This window comes from Agelaius phoeniceus, chromosome 7, assembly GCF_051311805.1.
Source record: "Agelaius phoeniceus isolate bAgePho1 chromosome 7, bAgePho1.hap1, whole genome shotgun sequence".
Classification (NCBI taxonomy): Eukaryota; Metazoa; Chordata; class Aves; order Passeriformes; family Icteridae; genus Agelaius; species Agelaius phoeniceus.
Genome location: NC_135271.1, coordinates 50,977,397 through 50,997,492, shown reverse-complemented (window position 1 = coordinate 50,997,492; position 20,096 = coordinate 50,977,397). Strand labels below are relative to the sequence as shown.

At 38.3% G+C, this 20,096-nt stretch overlaps 1 protein-coding gene across 14 annotated transcripts in view; it reads left to right on the top strand.

Annotated features, from left to right (window-relative positions):
• The window catches only part of BAZ2B (bromodomain adjacent to zinc finger domain 2B), a 112,153-nt gene that overhangs the window by 37,347 nt on the left and 54,710 nt on the right, over positions 1-20,096 (top strand). For 13 of the 14 annotated variants that reach the window (XM_077181830.1, XM_077181824.1, XM_077181829.1 and 10 more), the window contains exon 2: positions 14,584-14,739. In XM_077181830.1, coding sequence (XP_077037945.1) covers positions 14,586-14,739 — 154 coding nt within the window. In that variant the 5' untranslated portion in view covers positions 14,584-14,585. Of the gene's footprint in view, positions 1-2,566; positions 2,890-14,583; positions 14,740-20,096 lie in introns of those variants that run through there. The other variant, XM_077181819.1, reaches the window with a different exon arrangement.

Here is a 20,096-nt window from a genome sequence, read left to right as displayed (position 1 = left end):
ATATAGTTTACCTAAGCATACCCATAGCTAGTGTTGTATTCAGTACCCATATTTATACTTAGAATTTGCTGTATAGAAAGTGATACTCTTAAGAAAAGGAAATCTTTCACGAAGACAGTAACTCCACATCTTGAGGCCATGCCATTTCATGAGGGCAGGGGATGATAAGTATTTGAGATACAGCTGGAGTAGTTCATTTATTATATCATATTAGGTCAGTTTTATAAACGTGTAATTTTTTTTGTGAAGCTGAGGTGTTTGACCACCAGTGTTTTGGTCGCCTGTAAAACTTCTGTCTGAGAACAATTGCTGAATCTTTGTTACTCTCTTGCTGACTAACATGGAGGCAGTGGGTTGTAGTTCAGTATATTTAGCTTCTCTGATGGCTACAGTGATAGAAACAAAATCTGTGCTTTCAGTGCTTCACTGACTGTTACTGGACTACGGTCTGATTGAGCCTTGGGTTCGGAAAATAAGTACGGACCTTCTGTTTTGCTGCTTCCAGTGGCATGTTTTTGTTTCTCTCTCCTTCATTGCTCTGTCAGTAAACAGCTGTTCCACACTAAGTATTTTTCACATTATGAGCAATATGGATTGAAACAATTTTAGAAAAATCATCATTTATGAGCTATTACTTTAACACGTAGAACTATTCTATGTGATTGTCCTGGAGTCATACAACAACCAAATTAATCGTAGCTGTATTTTAGCATGCAAATTTCTGATATTAGCAGATTGAGGATTCAGATCATGGTCTCCTAAATCTTGCAGTGAAAGCTTGTTTGCAGTGATACTAGTACCAAACTACCCCAAGTAAACACAATATATATTGCTTTTTAAAACTATTTTAAGACTACTGTGAAGAGTGCTGCTGATAGTCTTTGTTTTTGCAAAGACTTTTTTCATTTGATGGTTTGGAATTCTACTGTTCTCTTCAGAAAACCTGCACATGGTTTGACAGAACTACTTTTTTGTAAGACAGGAAACAAAAAATCGTGTGAATGAAATGCTGAAGTTTTGGTGTAGTTTAACTTAAGGCAATGAGTTAATATGCAAGTGTCTGATGAGGAAATTGTGGCTGCACTAGTTAGGTCTGTAACAATCACAGCCTGCAAAATTCTTCTTGGTGTGTTGTTTTAATTGTAGAGATCCCTCTTAATGTATCTTTGGGAGATTGTGAGGACAGAATCATTCCTTCATTGGCAAAGGCTGCATTTTCACTGTCAGTGTTTGCTGATACAGATGAACCCCTTCATATTTCTTGATCTTTCCAGTAATGCTTTCTGTATTTTTTATGGGTTTCTTCTTTTTCTTTCGTGATTGTGAAAAATGGCTGCCATGTATTTCTAACATTGTTATTAGAAACTTTTGTGTTTCTTGATTTGTTTTTTCAGACATGTTACTTTGGTGTGTTCCCCAGGTTGTCTTTGATGCTGCTGGATTTCTGAGAGAGGAAGAATTCCTTGGTTGACCCACTGCCCCCCAGCCCCTAGTATCTTTGCATCTCTCTACTGCCATACAAATGATTTTTCTTGGATTACATGTTGTGGTTCAGGCGCTTGTGCTGTTATTTTTGGTCACTGTAACAGTTTCACTTGTATAAACAGATTGTCTAATAAGTTAACTATATTGATCTCTTGCAGAAATTCTGTATTCTGTTTTTGGACCAAATACTTTATTCTAGTTGCTTAGGAGAAGTGAGCTTTTAATTCTATTAGTCAAAGGGTTTTTTTGGGTGGGGAGTGTTCTTATTTATTTGTTGGTGGTTGCTTTTTTTTTTTTCCCCTTTTAATTTTCATAGTAACCTAGGACCCTCTTCAGTTCCACCATGAAAATACAGTTTTTAAACTGAAGCTTGTGGAAATTAGTTTTTGGAATGATTATAGGTAGGGGACAACCTGTAATCTCTTCTCACTGAGTCACTGCCATATATTTAGTCCATATGCGATTATTTGATTTGTAGAGGAAAAGTTTTTGGCAGTTTCAAGAAAAGCAATTTGAATTTTTTTTCTTCTAAAATTGTGTTAATTAATTTTTATGATTTCTGCATATTGTTAGTAGATTTAATTGTGCTTAAATTCGCATGCAGTGATTAGAGTTTGTTTTTCTTAGTTTCAGATTTTTCCAGGGTTGTTTCAGGGTATAGTTTCATAGCACTTTTACATACCAAAAACAACTTGGGGAGCAGTTTGTTTTGGAGAGAGAGAGTGTGTGTGTGTGTGTGTGTGTGTACATATGCATAATTTACATAAAAATAGCGATATTTTCCTTGGGCTTGGTATAAACGAGAAAATGCAGCCTGGCACTGATGCTTATGTGACACTGTGGGAAAACTTTCCTTTATGGTTCAGTTGGTTTTATGTTTTTCTTCTACCTTTTCCCTTCATGTAATTAAAGTACAGATAAAGCTGCATACTTTTCCTGAGCTGGTTTTGGTCTGTGAGCAGCTGTGTTACTGGTGATCCAAGTGCTCCACCTGCCTTTCAGTTTGTTTACCAGGAAATCAAGATGTGTAAACTGCAGGAAGCGCTGTTTGACCCTCTCCGACAGTATCTCATTACAATAATTGCTAATCTCTGAATAAGACAGCCATGTTTTGTGTGTAACACAGAGGGAGCTTGTGGTAGATTTTAGATGCTTCCTTAAATATAGCTTTGTCAATGCTTGCTTGGATTTCATTTTCAGGATAGCTTTTGACAATAGGCATCTGGCGACCTTTGGGCTCAGCAAACTCGGACATGATAGCATGTGTGCTTTCTTCCTTCTTGACTGAAAAAGAAAGCAAACAACAAAAACCTCCAAGACCAAACCCTCGGCTTGTTTTGGAGTGCTGTCACTGCTCTGTAGCGACAGGATAATGGCTACTTCCTGATTAAACCCCTCTCCACAGTAAGCTGTTTGTGTTCTTTATCTATTCTCCTGTAATGCCAAGTGTTCAGTGCTTTTCTTCTGTGCTTCCTTCCCCTCCTTCCCCCCCCCTCCGCCCCTCCTGGCCTTCCCTGGGTTAATAGTTTGAAATGTTTATAGATTGAAGAATGCAAAAAGAATGTATAGAATAGCAAATTTTTTTTTTTTTAATTCTGAGACAACTGCTGCTTCTTGTAATGCTTATCTGGCAGTAGTGATGAGCAAAAATTCTGATTTTCATGAGCTTAAAAAACCCCAAACCATTGAAGTCTATTTAGGTTTCAGCAAACTAGTATTAACTTTATGAAAAATTCTGATGAATACTCACTGGACAAATGCAGTGACATAGAATGTGTGTTTCACGCAAATTCTAAAGTATTGCTGTTTTCATAATATTTTTATCACTTCCAGAACTGTTTTCCTGTCTAAGAAACTTAGTCTTCAAATAAAGCAAAACAGCCATTTTGTCAACCTTTCTTATATGATCATGTGAGTGCTGTTTCTATCTTTATTAGAGTTGATGTGTTATTTTTACTTTAAGTAATTTCTTGGCTCTTGCTGCTGAGGACCAGGTGAGTGTGAGCTATCACTCAGTACCCGGGTGTGGTCTTATTTTTCTCAAGACTATCAGTCTAACAGATTTCTTGTTGTCAAACAATGGTTACAGAGTGTTTGTGATCTTACCTGGCTTTCTACATGGGTCTACAATTATTTTATTCTTCTTAAGGTTGGTCTTGTGTTGCGCTAGTATAAATGGCATAGCATTTGCAGTAGTGCTGTATGTACCATGATGAATGCTACTGGCATCCTATAGTACATAGTACCAATTTGTGTTCTTGGTCATTTTGTGGAAGCTTAGAAAAGGGCTAAATTAAATTTTGCAGTTCTGATTTAAATTAATAATACAATAATATTGTGTTCTTGGTACCAAAGACTTTTTTCTCCTTTTATAAATTAGATTATGAAAAACCTTTTAATGAATTTCTAAGCAAAATAATTGTTGCTCTTCAAAAGTCCATTTTTCTATTATTGTATTTTACATGCAATTAAAAGGATGTATAATTTCATTTAGTAACACAATATATCCACTATGTTAACAGAAAATGGAACCAAAAATGAAACATGGAGAAAAAATATGATTCAGTTAAAAGAAAGAGATGTTTTTTATAATAGATGGGTAAAAAAGACATTGAATTAAACAGCTGTTATTAAAAAAACTTGTAAAGTACACAGCATATATGAGAAATCTGTTTTGTTCACTCTGTGAGAAAAATAAGTAGGTGAGGAACAGTGTTCCTTCAGCTTGAGGTAGAAAGAGGTTTTTGGACATACTTGACCTATTAGTTCACATGAGTTGTTAGCTATAGAGAAAAGGGTGTGGACAACGGAGTGGCTAGAGCATGTAGATACAGGTCTATTTTAAGGAGAACAAGGCAGGAAAAATGCCATGGGGAAGAAAGGAAGAGGGATTCAACGTATATTACTTTTTTAAAGGGTTCTCATCTTGTGGGGTGGTGAAGACCTGGTATTTGGAAGCCATTGATTTGAACTGTTTTTCCCCCAAATACTTGTGCTATATTCAGAGGATTGCTGAGGAATGAGTGCCATTCTCTCTGAAACTATGACCTTTTCATCTTGAGAACACTGACTGAAAGATAAAGGATTCACAGGATAGCCATAGGTTTTGTACAAATGCTGCCTCCCTTACAAGCCCTTTAATACTTGTATTTAATTTGGAAGCCCAGTGACCCGGAGTACTATCCTATCCTAATGTCTCTTACAAAACAAGAGTCTGTTGATTTTTTTTAACAAAATACTGAATTGCTGCTGTTAATAGATAAAATTTATATAGTATGATATTCCAGATAATTTCAGTAGTGCTTAATATTGACTATGTCTATGAAATGTCCTAGTCTGGGGACCAGCGAAACGTATATATTGTCTTCCAGCAGACTTCCTTGCTGTCCAGCCATCTTCTTGTACCCCTGCTCTGTTCTTTCCAATGTCCTACAATCTGGGTGTTTTGAAAAGGTTTCCCTTGCTATTTGTAATCTTTTTGCATATTCTACCTCTGAAGACACTCTTAAAGCTTGGTGCCTCACAGCTGACCTTGTTGGCTCAAGCTTCAGCTTAATTTACAGAACTTATTCCTGCAGAGCAGGTAGAACAGCCCTGATGGGAGCTGGGGGAGCTGCATTGCCCGGGCTGCCTGGGGGAAGGGAAGTGTGGGAGGCAGCAGTGGCCAAAGGATACAGGTGTTTTTGCTGTGCAGGGAAGGGCAGATGCTAGCCCTGGCTCCAGCACAGGTCCCCATGGAGCTCTTCAATTGAGAGCTGGCTAGCAGGAGTTGGGTCTGCTTAGGCTTCTTGCTCCCACACCCCATAAGACAGCCCCAGCTTTATCTGTCAGATATGACCATCATTGAATGCTTGCCTTTGCAGAGTGCCTTCAAATTTTTAAAGAATGGCTCATTTACAATGTGTATCACTGTTAATCTTTAAAGGGTTTTCAAGCTTTTCAAGAAAACAACACATGGTGTACAGCAAAAGTGGACTCATGTGCTTTAACCAGTGTTCTTTAATCATGTAGGAAAATGTAATGTTTAGCATGTGGCTTTGTTAGAGCTTAATATCTAGATATAGTACTTTTGTTTCGATGATGGAAGTATGGATGGCCTATTATCTTCTTTCTTTCCAGTTTATAGAAATAAAATTGTGATCTGTCAGTTTTTTTGTGTCTAGGCACTTATTTCAGGTTTGTAAATAACATCAAGATGGCAGATTTGCATCTGCTTGGTTTGTAAAAATAGTGTTGTGAATGGACTCAGCCAGAATGGTCTTCTGACACAGTAATACCTGCTGTGGGTTCTGTTAAAGCTTAATTTTATTTCTTTGTGTCTTAAGTGCCCATTATTTTTCCTTCTAGTTACTCTGTTTACCTATACTTTAGTGGACTCTGCTGTTGTTTTCTGGGGGTTTTGTTTTGCTCAAATGTCTCAGGTTTAAAAAAAATCATCATATCTTTCCAACTGGAAGAAACAATGTACAAATAACCTAAGAAAGATATTTTGGAAAAGGGAATGGATGCCAGTGATGAAGCTGACTCAAAACAGTGGCTGTTATGGCATGTAACACTTCCTTCAAGAGCTGGTTCTGGGATTCCAAAGAACCATGAGAGTGTGACTGCATGAAAATGTGGAAACCGTGTATGTGTGTCTCAGCCAATTAGTGGGAACTATTACATTCCTTCAAGATGACACCACAAGATGCTTTTAGAAGTTCAAAACTGAGGAATTAGCATTCCTCAGTGATAAGTTTTTTAGTCAAGGTGCCAGAACTCAGTCACTGATGTGAGAGGCTGATAGACTTCTTCTCTCTCCCATGGGCTAAAACAAGTTTTCGCTGGCATTGGAGAACCTAATGTACAATTTAGATGTTTGGGTTTTTGTCTTTTGCTTAAACATAAAATGATATTAGTGTTAGAATAATCAGACTGAAGTTTGATGCTATTCTAAAACAAAATCAGGACCCATTGCAAAGCCTAAGGCTGGTACAGGAACACATTGAAAATATTTGTTTCTCCTGAATGCTTTCCTGAAACTCTGACTTGGTATCCATAATTCATTTCTCATCAGAGTATGCTGGTGGTCATAGTTTTTAGCAGTGTTTGAAGGACTAGAATAATAACTTAAATTGTTAGAATGAAAAACTCCCAACAAACAAAAAAACCCCAAAAAATCTCTAGACCATTTGTTAGGAATGGTCCATTTGCCTACCATCCTTGCCCTGGCGTACTTGTTAGAGTATACGTGGTCTGTAAGTTCAGGACTTCAGGGTAAAAGAACCCTTTTTTCAGCATCTTGTTTTTTACTGGGCAGTACCCATGGACTTGTTCTGAACTCGTTATTTTGACACACATGGCTTTCATACACCCAAACAGATATTAGATTTGTAGTTATTCTTTCCCTAAAATAATTTTCCTTTAGATCATATTTTTAAAGATGAACTGAATTTTTCTCTATGTAGTAATTTCTTTATGTTATTTTTCCTAGCATAAAGCAAAATAATACCAAGTAGGAAAACCATATTGTTTGTTGTGACTCCTTTTGAAAGTTCTTATACATATATATATTAGAGACAATACTTTAGGCTCCACAAAGTTAGGTGTTGGTTTCATGCCTTCTGTTATTATTTGGCGAAGTTAGGCAAGATTCAAATATAGAAGTACTATAAAAAGCATGTTTGGCACAAGCACTGTTGAATTTTAATGATGCTTAGACAAGCCTGTGGCAGCTTTTGCTGTCAGAGGTTCAGCAGGGCACTCCCCCTCGGTAGATGTTTTCTCCAGCTCTGATAGTGCCTGTAATTGGAGCTAAGCCTCAATCTTGAGCTTGAGATCAAGTCTGGCTTTTGAACTATGGGAAGAGGTGTACTATATAATGGCTAAACAGGAGCTAAGTTTCTGAGTGGCAGAATACCACCTCAAAAGCAGAAAATTTGCCTCTGACGGATTAAAATTCAGATTTTGAAAAAGCACAGAAAAGAAAGGCATTGACATCAGCTGTCCCGGTTGTTTTACTGATTTTTGAACTACTGTTGCATAGGATTTATATTCTTAGGGTTTCTGTTCTTAGGGTGGGTCAGAACCACCCTAAGCAAGAATTTCTGCTATGTATTTAAAAAATGTTGTATTGATTATCGGTATGCAAAGATTGAATAATACTTTATAATTTTAAAGGCATAGAGGTAGTTGTAGATAGTTTGCTCAGTGCCCTCACAAACTAGAATCTGGTGCAAATGAACCCCAAGTTATTGAAGTCTCATAATGAGAACATTAAAAAAAAAGATATGTGGGGAATGGAAGAGTGGGCTTTTACATTGAAACTGGAAACATGTATTTAAGTTGAACGGTTAGGCATGAAAATAAAAACTGATATTCATCCCAAGACAGTATAAAATATTGCAGTGATCCATTTGTTTGTTGGTTTGGGTTTTTTTTTAGGAACAGAAGGATTTGTAAAACCTCATTTCTGAAATGATAAATCCTTTGTTTTAGTTTAATGACAAAATCTGGTGAGTTTCCCTCTTTGGGGCATTTACCAAACCGATGCCAGAGAATCTTTGCTGTTGAATGTTCTTCAGATGCTATTATTTTAGCCTCTGCAGTTATGACAAGAGTCTAGACTTTGCATCAATTTTATGTGGTACCACTATTTATTTGCTGTTTGGAGTCTGCTTAGAAGCATTGGAATACAGGTGTGTGGTGCCATCATCTCCACTTCATGAGCGGAATGTCCATAAGCCTTAATGTCTGCACAGAGTTGCACTGTACAATTGCCACCCTGATATCTGCATCCTGACTGCTCCTCTTCTTGAACTGGATGAATTGCACAGTTTTTCTGTTGGTAAAAGTAACTTACAGGATGGTTCCTTTCTTGTCATCTGAAATTTGCTGTACTGTAAGAAGTGGCTTGGGCAGCTGCTTTTGTAGGGTGAGCATTCCTGACTGAAAGTGTGTTCATCTGTGTAAGAAGCTAATCCCACCCATCTCCTTCTGTGTTTTGAGGGTGACGGTGTTAGCTTCTCCTTTCCAAACCCAGCATAGAAGTGAAAATAAGTGAAGGGATGTGTGTTCTTAATAAAAGTGGTAACTGCTAAACATGGATGTATAAAGTTGATAACCTCATACAGAATAACAGATAATGCAGATAGATTTTATTTTAGGAGGGTAGGCTTAGATTAGATGTTAGGAAGAAATTGAGGGTGGTAAGGCACTGGCACAGATTGGCCAGAGCGATTGTGATCTCCCCACCCCTGGCACTGTTAAAAGCCAGGTTTGGATGGATCTGTGGGCAGCCTCATCCAGTGGAAGGTGTCCCTTGCCTGGGGTGATGTGTGTATGTGTAATGAAATGAGCTTTTAAAGTCCCTTCCAACCCAAACCATCCTATGATTCTGTTTATATATTGGTTTAAACCAGACTCTTAGTTTGTTACTCTGGATTTGAAACATTTAAGGAGGCTTGGGTCACTTCAACATTAAGTACCTCTCCGTGGTGCTGTGTTGCCCCATGGATACTTATTATGGCTGTACACTTTTTGTGGTACAGATTGGATAGGCTAGATTTTTTGCCCAGCATTATGCAGCTTTCAGAAATATATTCTGAGGTTTGTCCCGAAGTGAGGCTTATGAAGGATTGTAGTTTAACCTGACCTGTGTGCCCCTCCTCCCTCCATGGAATGTAAACTAAGTGAATTATAATGCCCTCTGTCATTTGTAACTATTCTTTCTTTACCATGATCATGAAAATTACAAAATGTGCGAGTGCAGAAATACTCAAAGTTATGTTTATTTCTAGTGGAAAGCAACACAGTTACTTGTTTATTGAGCTTAAGAGTTGGGTCTGCTTTGAAGTGGCTTTTAGTAAGTCACCTGATGTGGGTAAAGACAGTTAAAACAAATATATATGGAATTGTAATCTCTGTGTGATTTTAGGAATGTTTTCACTGTTGTGGATTCTAATGTGATAAACAATGAGTTGTCACATCACCGTTTGAATATGGGTGATGTGAGTCAGGGGAAGGCTATAAAGCCCATTTAGAACATATCACAGGAACGTACAGTCTGCCTCACACAGTATAACTGGCAGTAAGGTATTAATTATGCATTGATGCATAAAAGTGTCTTTGTGTGATATCTTTGAAACACAAGCCAATCATGCTTTTGATTGACAAAAAAAAAAGATTTTATTGTGGTTGTTGATTCAATAAAAGAAGTTTTGTTATGGTGGCTTTTTTTCCCCGAGAATTTTACATAAAGTACTTAGTGCAAATTATTGAAAGTGACATAATTGCAGTGACATTCTGCAAAATTTGCAATATGTAGCAGTTAACTTGGCTTTTCTGGTTTGTACAATATTTGAGACAGTGGATCTCACTAAGTATATAGGCACTTTTATTTGAGTTTAAAAATCTCAATGTGTAAAACATCATAGCAGTAGTAGACTGTGTGTTGGAAGGTTTGTGACGAGGCCTTGTCGGCAGAGCACGGAGCATCAGTGGGAGCCTCTGGTGTCCATAGTCTGTCTGTAAGGAGCTTCACCCATTCCTGTGGGTACCTCACTTCCTTCTCACCTGAGGTTTGGTCAGTGTGCTTGCTTGTTTTGTGGGTGTTTTTTGTCACACCACTTGTTTTGAACCCATTCCTCCCTGGTTCTGTGGCCCTTGTGGAAGGTGTGGAATGCACAGGTACTGCTTGGCCTGCTGAGTCACCTCTGAGCTAGCACCCATGCTCTGCGTTTACCTTCTGAGCATGACCTTTTTGGGCACTGCATTTTGCATTTGTGATGTGCTGGACTGTGTGTTCTGGGACTCTGATGTGCTTCCCTTCATCACCTGCAATATTTCTGGCAGTGGAGCACTCATTGATACAAGAACTAGTGGCAGACTGACAACGTTATTATGACGCAGTGAAATACCTTGCTGTAAGGCAAGAGAACACAGTATTGTGGGACTCTTCTATAGTTTGGGATCATAAAGTTGTTACAAATTTCACTTGGTCGTTGAGAAAAACTGAAGCGTATTTTTACCCAACTTTTTTTTCACTGTGTTAGAGGTAATAATTGAAACAAGGAAGCAGTACATGGGAATGTAGAAGTTAAATTGGAATTTGGAGATGAGTTTAGTGTTTAGATGTCTTCAAAACATACTTCATAGTATTCACACATTCCTGCTAACATTGATAGGATAAGAGTAGGAAAAGGGTTTTTCTTCTGCATTAGGGTACATTTCCATGAAGGTTTTGAGCATAGAATAGGTAGGTAATTGACTGTAAAGAAATTTCAACCTGATATATTTGAAAACTATTTGACTGTTGTTTCCTTCAGTAAATCTTTTTTTTTTTTTAGTATTTCTATTTTTACTAAACATTAGTAATTTTTTCCCCCCAAAATACAACATTTTTCCTGTGTAAAGCTTCACATACTTCCCTTCTTCATTCCTTTTTACTAAGAGATTACTTTCTGTTTTCATTGGGTTAAGTTGCATTAATGATGATTATTCACCATGGGAAATTCTGGGAAAATATCTGGAGTTTCAGGCAAAGCATTGAGAGGAACTGACATAAATCACTACACCAGGAAAATTTTAAAAAGTAATTTTCTTCTTAGTTTTACTTAATGATTTTTCTCTTTTACAAATATGAGAGATTAATAATCAGTCATGGCAGTTCATAACTATTGACTGACAAAATAACTCCAATGAACCAAATGTCTCACTTATACTTGAGGTTAAAAAGGATATGGATCTGCTGTAACTGGTATGGACTTTTTAGTCACAGAATGCATTAGGTCTATAGTGTAATTATTGCTGATCCTGTCTAATGACTGTTTTGGGGATTATCTCTTTTGGAGTTAGCCATCTGCTGTGGTTAGAGTAATTAAACATAATTAAGGGTTAACTTAGTTTGAAATCAAAACTATGTATGTCTCTAGGAGAAGAATGTAAATTTCTTCCATTCAAAATAATTCTGAAATCCCAATATCTCATTTCTCTATTAAAGACATTAAACAAGCAGCTAAAATAAAGTTTGAAAAAGCACCCTCTCAAAAAGACTTCTCGGACCCCTGCAAACTGAAATAAAAGGAGCAGGGTGGGAGTGAGAGAGAGAGGAGAGCCTTAAAAGGGCAGCTTATTACTGTTCTCCCAGTTCTTATTTGATCAAACAGATGGCCTATGTTAGTTAAAAGCTTGCGAGTATAGCTATATTTACTTTTCTGTATTTAAAAAGTATTGATTTGCCAAGGATGTCTTCTTATTTATGACTCAAGCATGGATTGCTTGTAGGTGGTTCTTAACTATGCTTATTTATAAAATACTTTAGATGTTCACATCTGAGAAACTCCAGGCCTGTCAGCCTGACCTCAGTGCCCAGGAAGGTTATGGAATAGATCATCTTGGGTGCGGTCACACGGCGGCGCATGCAGGAAACCAGGGGAGCAGGCCCCGCCAGCAGGGCTTTAGGAAAGACAGGTTCTGTCTGACCAACCTGGTCTCCTTTTATAACCAGGTGACCTGACTAGTGAATTAGGGGAAGGCTATGGATGTGTCTGCCTGGACTTCAGCAAAGCCTTTGATCCTGTCTCTCACAACATTCTCCTGGAGAAACAGGCAGCTCGTGGCTTGGACAGCTGTACTCTTTGCTGGGTTAAGATCTGGCCTCCCCCCAACTGGTTCGGGAAAGACTTTCCTCAGAGACAAGAGGAAAAAACCTGTTTATTTAGCAGGCAAAGCACTCCCCAGCACAAAAAATGAACAATACCAGATGACAAAACTCATTTGCTGCTCTGAAGAGACGACAAATTCAGAAAGTCTCTCTGGTGGGTAGTTGCTCTGTTATCAGTCCCTCCGGCACTGGGAAAGGCTGCAGAGAAGGCCCCAGCAGGCTGCAAAGTGTGAGCTCTTGGTGTTTCCTTGGGTTCCTTGGGTCTGGAGCAGGTCCAAATGGTTCCAAGAAAAGGGAAAGAAAAACAGTCCAGGGAAAGCTCCGACTGTCTCAGCTAGCTTAACTAACTAACTAAAAAGCAAAAGGAGCATGGGGTCCTGCCCCATCTGTGCCCAGACATCAACAGTGTTCCCGCAGACTGTGGAAGAGGAGTCCAGTCTCTGATAACAAAAATCTGCACTTCTTCTCCCTGCCTTCTCTCTCAGCCAGTCTTGGGGACACAAAATATAATATCCAGCATAAACAGAACACATGGCTGGGGATACAAGCATCATAACATCACCCTAGGACATTGATTCATGATAAATTGGCCTGTAAAGAGTAAAAGCAGTGAAATCTTTAGGTGCTGTTGAGGGTGGAGTGGCTGTTTGCAGTTGGTACAGAGGGTAGGCAATTCTGTATGACAGACTGTACCTCCCATGTTAGCAGTTTTCACTTTCCCAAAGTAGTATGCTTTGTTCTGCTAGCCTGCAAAGCCTGGAGACTTTCCTCATGCACAGAAATTGCAATGTATAAAAACTGTTAGTGACAAGGAATGAACAATTTAGTTGAAATGGGTACAGTGTATCTTCACAGTATTTTGTGTTTCTCCATTGATTTTGCTTTTGTATTTGCTGTGGCTTTTTAAATTTCATTTTTACTGTCTGAGACAACCAAGGATCTACTTTCTGGAGAGGCAGGTAACAGGTTTTATGCTATCTTTCAAGTGTGCATTTGTGAAGTCAGTGTTTAATACAGCTTTGGATCAGAAGTGCTGTTTAACATAGCAGTTTTCTAAGTTGTTTAAAATAGAATTTAGAAGAGTGTGTCTTTCTTATGTACTTGGCATTCTGTTTTACAAAATCTCATTCTCGCTGGGAATGAGATTTTATAAGTTGTTTGATTTAGGTTCAGTGCTTACCCCTCAGGTTTCAGGTGTAAATCTGAGAAAGGGTATTGCCTGTGTCCATGAGGGAGACTCCATGACAGGAACAAGTTTCTTGGAAGTTTCCCAGTTAGGAGTTCAATGTGCTTAGTCTCATGGCATTTTTAATAGGACAGGGACTTTGGAATTTTTTCTCCACCTTATTTATACTGTGATCTTGACTCACCATCATCTGCTGCTCTGGCAGATTGAGTCAGACAGTCTGTTGATGCTGCTACCACTGTGAAAAGACATCATTGGCTTGGCTGCACTTCTTAAGTATTTGAGAAACTACTTTACAGAATATGCTGAGTTGGAAGGGACCCACAAAGATCATTAAGTCTAACTCCTGTCCCTGCACAAGTCTGTCCCCAGGAGCCACACGATGTCCCTGAGTATTGTCCAAACACTTTTTCTAGTGTTTTTAATAATAATGTTACTGTCTGTTTCTCTTAAAATACACATGCTTGCTCCATGAGATAAGTCTGGTGGCTTTGGATTTAGACAATTCATGGCACAGATAAATGTCTTATTTTGTATGAAAAGCTCACCAGGAAACAACACCACCACCACCACCACCAAAAACTCCTAGCAACTTACAGGAGTTCTTGTACTCATATTATCTCACCGTAATTGCTGGGTTTTTTCTTAAATTAGGAGTCTAGATATGGACATTTTGGCATGCAATACCGGTTCTTTAAAGTTGGCTGTCAGAGAGCAGCAAAGAGCAGGGCTGTTCTGCAAGGAGGGGTAAGCTGGCAGTTGAGGATTACACAGGCAGGGCTTTTGCCTTCTCCAGCACAATGCTGGTCACACGGTTAGACAGAATAGTGGAATCTGTCATGCCCAGCATCCATCTGGTTGCCTGATGAGAAGTAGCCGAAAATGGGAGCTGATGCCATCCTAGAGAGCAGGTAGAACATGTGATGTAGCCAAGACGCAGGGGCACAGGCAGGCTGCAAGAGTGGTGGGCTGGCTCCGTCCAGCCTGAGCTGAAGTGGAGCTCCTGAGCACAGGGTGTGGTAGAGGCATTCAAGGTGAAATGTGATGTAACTCTGAACAGCAGTACCAAATTCCCACAGTTCTGCAGCTCTGCTGAGTTCCCTGACCAATGGGTGCTGTTAATGGGATGTACCTCTCATGTGAAGGTCTCATGGGAACCTCTTGAGAATTTAGTGCAGATCCTGAGACACAGTCAGCACAGACAGTCCCATAGTCCCTTGTGATTTCCCTTGCTGCCATAGAAGACAGATATTTATCTTCTCTCTTCCAGATATGGAGTCTGGAGAGCGGTTAACGTCATCATCAGTCTCCTCTACTACAGCTGCTTCCACTCCAGCATCTTCTACACCGTCGGTAACTTCAGAAGTATCGAAGGGTGGCCTTTCCTCTGGAGCCGCGACACTGAGCTCCACAATCAACACGTGTGGTAAAAATGACTCAAGTCTATATTGCAATGTAATTTTAGTGTTTGTCAGCGCTTGTAATTATTATTACAAGTCAAACGTAATAAGGTTGCACAGATGCATCCAAGAAAAATGTCTGAGGTTTTTGGTTTTGCCAAGTGGCATTCATTTGCTGTGAATACATTTTACATAGTACTTACTTACTGAAGGAATGAAATTGATTAAAAATTACTATTTAATATGTGGAAAAAAAATTCAGTTTGCAAGGCTGCCTTGAGAGTGAGGATCAAATAAAGGGTTCATCTAGCAAACTCTGCGCCACTTTCAGATTAAGTTGTAATAATCAGCTTCTTGAACGTACATCTTGTTCTCACCTTTTAAGCCCAGCCCATACTGTAGTTTTACATTTGGATGAGTAGTTTCTTCTAATGGAGCTTGAAATGGAAAAGATAAATTTCACAATGTCACAGTCTTGGGTAATCTTGACTAGAGTGAAATATCTTACCTTGAATCAGAAATATATATGGAAGATTTCTCCATGCAAGAATCTAATTTTTGTGATTGAAACTCCCATTTCAGCGGAACGATGCAAACGTCATCCACAGAACAAGAAACGGTAAACTCTTCCCTGCTGTTTCTCACTTAACTGTTCATAAACAGATCTTTTTTTGGAGAACATTGTTTCTGTTAGCCTGATTTTTGAATGATATATGGTAAATAGGAAGTTTTTTCAGCTTAAATTAATGGTAATCCCCTGTTTTCAGAAAAAAACTCTGTTCTTGCAGCAAAATGAGCAAAAGTATATTCTCCAAACTGATACAGCTTGATAATAAGTAATGAGTAGATTCCAAGTCCCCAGTATCATCCTGCGTTTGTTTGTTTTGTATCTGCCCCAAGAAACTGAAACCAGAATGTCTCCAGACCTAGAGTTATGTCTCAACTATTTATTTTAATTTTTCTAAAATCAGCCAGAAAATTCTTAACTAAAACTCTTCTGGAATAAATAACGAAGTATTTCATTTTTCAGTACCCCACTAAAGACTCATCTCCAAAAGGATTTTTGGTCTATATTCATTAGCCCATGCCACTTGAAATGGGTTTCTTTGGTCGTTCCTAAAATGTAGCAGGAGTAAATTTCCATATGGCTATGAATGTATAGTCCTAACCTGAGCATTTCTGTGACTCATTTACCTCTCCTTGCTGCTTTTGCTGTGTGCAGATTACATCATGTAATTCTGTATCTACTGTTAAGGTTCTGTGCATTTATAGGGATATGTATTTGGTCTGCCAAAATACAGTAAGACTGAAGCAGATGAATAATGTAATAAAGGTACTAAACTGTCGGTTTTGTTCTTCATTAGGAAACACAGCTGGTTCTTTACTAAGGGCCTTTTAAACATTCTATTTTCATCTTTTATTTTTAAAAAAGTGTAATTTCTGTCTGGTAGCTAATAGTTAAAAAGACTGATAGTAATTACCAGCAGTCTTTTTTTTTTGATGGTCAGATTGTTTGCCTGGCTGCATCTGATGTTTAAGAACATACATAATTTTTCAAGGACACTTTGTCTTCCTAAAAGCAAGCTGGAATGTAGTTTACTATCGATACCATCAGTTTTATTTACGAGTAGGTCTGTTTCGCTGCTGACGCAGTGCACTGTGGTTGCTGTTGTATCCACTGAGGAAAGGTTCCCGAAGTGTTGATGCTGCCAGCCACCTGCGTGTCTTGAATTTACACGATACTCTGTAGCCAAGGTAGACTATATACTAGCCAGGTCTAAACTGCAGTGTTCTGCACTCTGTAATATTTTAAAAAACCCATCAATGTCTGTCAAACAGATAATTGAATTATCTTCAAATTTAAAAATGCATTTTTCTAGTATCTAATAAAATATTTTTTTTAAGAATAAGCAATTATTCTTACTAAGAGAAGGTAATGCATCTTAATGCATGAGATTAGAGAGGTTCTTTTTAGCCCAAAAAGATCTCTTTATTTTCTTTGCAGCAATCAGTAGTCTATTAAGTAGTCTCTGCAATAAAGTTGATTGCATACCGTGTCAGGTGCCCATGATACATGATGAGTTAGAACTGGAAGTCTTTATGCTTTGCCAGGGAGATTAAAATACAAGTAAATTATTTTGGCATATTCCCAGGTCAGAAAGACAAAGCACCTCTGTGAAACCATTGTGGAATATATCACATACTGTTAGTTTAATTGGTTAATTTGCACTAGTTCCTGAATAATTAAAACATTCTAATCAAGTAAACAGAGATTTTATTTGATTTCTTCTTATTCACCCATTGCTGAAAATAAGGTGCATTGGAAAAGTAAATTGCCTCTGGAAAGAGGTTTACATTCACCCTCATGAGAATGTTATCAACTTTGGAAGAATATAAATCAATAGCTTTTTCTCAAAATAAAACCATAATTCAGTGTTTTGTCTTTATGAAAAGCAATAATACTAGTGTGTGAAACCATTCTAAGCTGAACATTTAAGCTGTATTGTTTTGATGTTATCAGAGCTGGAAAGTCTTTAATTTTTATTTTTCAAGAAAGGGAAGCTCATTAACTTTTTAATAAATAACAAAACATTTTTTTTTCCCAGACCAGAAGCTGTTTTTGTTAGAGCAAAATTGTTCAGTCTTATTTGGAGTTCCCCATTTCTCCTTAATGAGATCCATAACAATTTTAAAATGGTGTACATAAATGCACAAGAGTTAGTAAGAGACCAGCATTGTTGAAATGTATTTTGCCCTTTGGAATAATGCTTTCAATCATTTATCTGTGCAGTGGTTAGTAGAATTTCAAAAACTGTGCTCAAAAATATTTAACCTATTTAAAACTAAGCCAAGAATGTTAAGGAGTGAGATTTAATATGAAATTTACCTATGTGGAGCATGTGTAAAGTAAGTTAGTAACTTGAAGAGTGAACATTAAAATAGGAAAATTAAGGAAATACTATAATTAATTGGTAAGCAGACTGTTAGTATTTTCATGAGATAAGAAAGAGGGGAAATGTCATTACAGTTCAGTGTAGTGTTACAAGACTTCCACCATTTTTTGTTGGTGTTTTATTTCTTCCACATGCTTAAATGTGTATTTTAAAATGGATGGCTTCTCTTTCCTAGATACATTAGGTAATGGCTCAGATAGCACATTTAGTATGTCTTCTTTCAAGGCTGTTATAGTGTGTAGTATAGTGTACAGTTAGCTGCACTTTCTCTATGATGAAGAATGTTGATGAACAATCTCAAAGATTCTTTTGACTCGGAAACTCTTCAAAGTATTATGAAACTTTGCAATGCAGTGTTGCTCATCAGCATGATTGAGAATCACCACTGTGGTCTGTGAGAGAGAAGCATTGTGGAAGAAGATACACAACTGAGGTGTGGGTTGGTTATGGTTGTTTTTTGGGTCTTTTTTGTGATAATTTACAAAGTGATGTTAAAGCCATTTGAACTAAATTCAGCAAACATAGACCTGAAACATGATGCTTTTAAACTCATGTCAGAAGCTTAAAGAAATACTCTACACATCACCTGCAATAGTTAGCATCAATGAAGTGAAAATCCCTTCTTGTCTTGGAAGAAGGAAAAAACGGCACCTGAACCAGAAATGTCAAATCAGTAAGAGGAATTTCCCTGCACTGTCTATGTAGTATTCCCGTTATGTTGCCTTGTAGTTGCTACCTTGTAGTTGCTAATAAATGAAAAATCCTAGTGAATGACCTTGTGTTCCTAACACCTAATAGGATGAGTTACTGCAGTCAGGAATTCATTCCAGAATTATTCCTTATATACACAAACACAGTAATAATGTTTAAAACATGTAGAGGGAGGAGCAGGATTAGTAAGTTAATGGTTTGTGTGTAGAACTCCACCAGAAGCATGGTCAGTGTGCCCTAGGCCTTTGTTGCTAACGGGAGTCTTCTGGAAGACAGGGAATGCTGGTCTTTCTTATGCTGTCCTTTTTGATGTGAATGGTCTTTATATTAAAGGATGGCACGCATGAATTTAATGTTCTTTGGTGTCAGTCTTTTCCTGCTTTTTATCTCCATTAGGGACTACATTGTTCTTCTGGTTATGCATGCTTTTACAGTCTGAGAATTCCATTATTTGTTTTCTATACTTGTGTTCAGGCTATCTCTAAAGCTGAAGGTTAGTTCTGAAATTCCTATGAGATTTCCTCTACCAGGATTACAGAATTTCTAGGCCTTTGATTTTTGTCTGTCATCTTAGCTATTATATATTCTTAATATTCTTATTTTGTCCTACCCTGTGAATACATGCTGACTTGCCTGCTCTCTTCTGTGCTGCCCTTCCCGAACCTTCCAGTGTGTAGCAGCTCAAATAACTTCTCTATTTACTTTTTCCTGGTCACTTCCTCTGTTCATTTTCCTTTTCACATATTTTCCTTGCTGTATTGACTTCAATATCCTTACTGTTTAAGGTAAGCACAGGTCTAACTATGCTTACATTTTGCATGTAATTTTTAGTCTGGTTCAATCTAGCTTTAGTGCTCCCACTAGGACCACATTGCCACTCACTTCTCCCCTGCCTCTCACCACCACCCTTGCCCTTGAAGAGGGCTGGAGAGCAAAATTGGAGGCATAAAAAGCCAAGGTCACAGGTCGAGATAAGTACAATTTATGGAAACAGACATGAGATAAGAAAAAAAATATTAACATCAGCAGTACTGTCAGAGGATATAAGAAACAAACTATTCAAATGGAACCCCGCCCAGCCCAACAATAGACAAGTACTGACTTCTGCCACTGGTGCGCCTGCTGGGAAGAGAGCCCTTCTCCCTGGAAGAGAGTCCCTTTCCCCTGCCAGCGATGTGAGATTTACTTGAATAAACTTTGGGTCCTGGCCATGCTCCGTCCCAATGACTGCAAAACTAACCCTGCCCTGGCTGGAACCAGGACACCTCTTCATCACGTCTGATCTTCATCTTGTCTTCCCACCTTCCAGTCTGAGAGATGGCATGACGCATAGTGAAGTTAGAAGCAGGATCACCAGTTGATACTGGGGTATTTGAATAGGGTTGTTACAGGAAAAAAATAGAGGCAGTTTTTTTTGCAATGCAGTGTCAAACTCAAGCATAGAGACCTCTTGCAGTGGCTGTAGAGTTACCATTGGGTAGCTAGCAGTTCCTCTGTTTAATAGGTCTTCTCACGGGGAACAGCTTCAGATGTGGTTTTGTGGTGGAGGCCTCGGAGTATTGCAAGACTCAGATTGCAGAGGTGACTGAAAGCTGTTGTGTTACTTCGTAGTTCCAGTGTAGGAAGAGTGCTGAGATAATAATAAATGTTAAAGGGTGATATGTGAATACTGATTCAGTTTATAAGACTAGCAGTTTCACTTTGGGGTGATCAGTGTC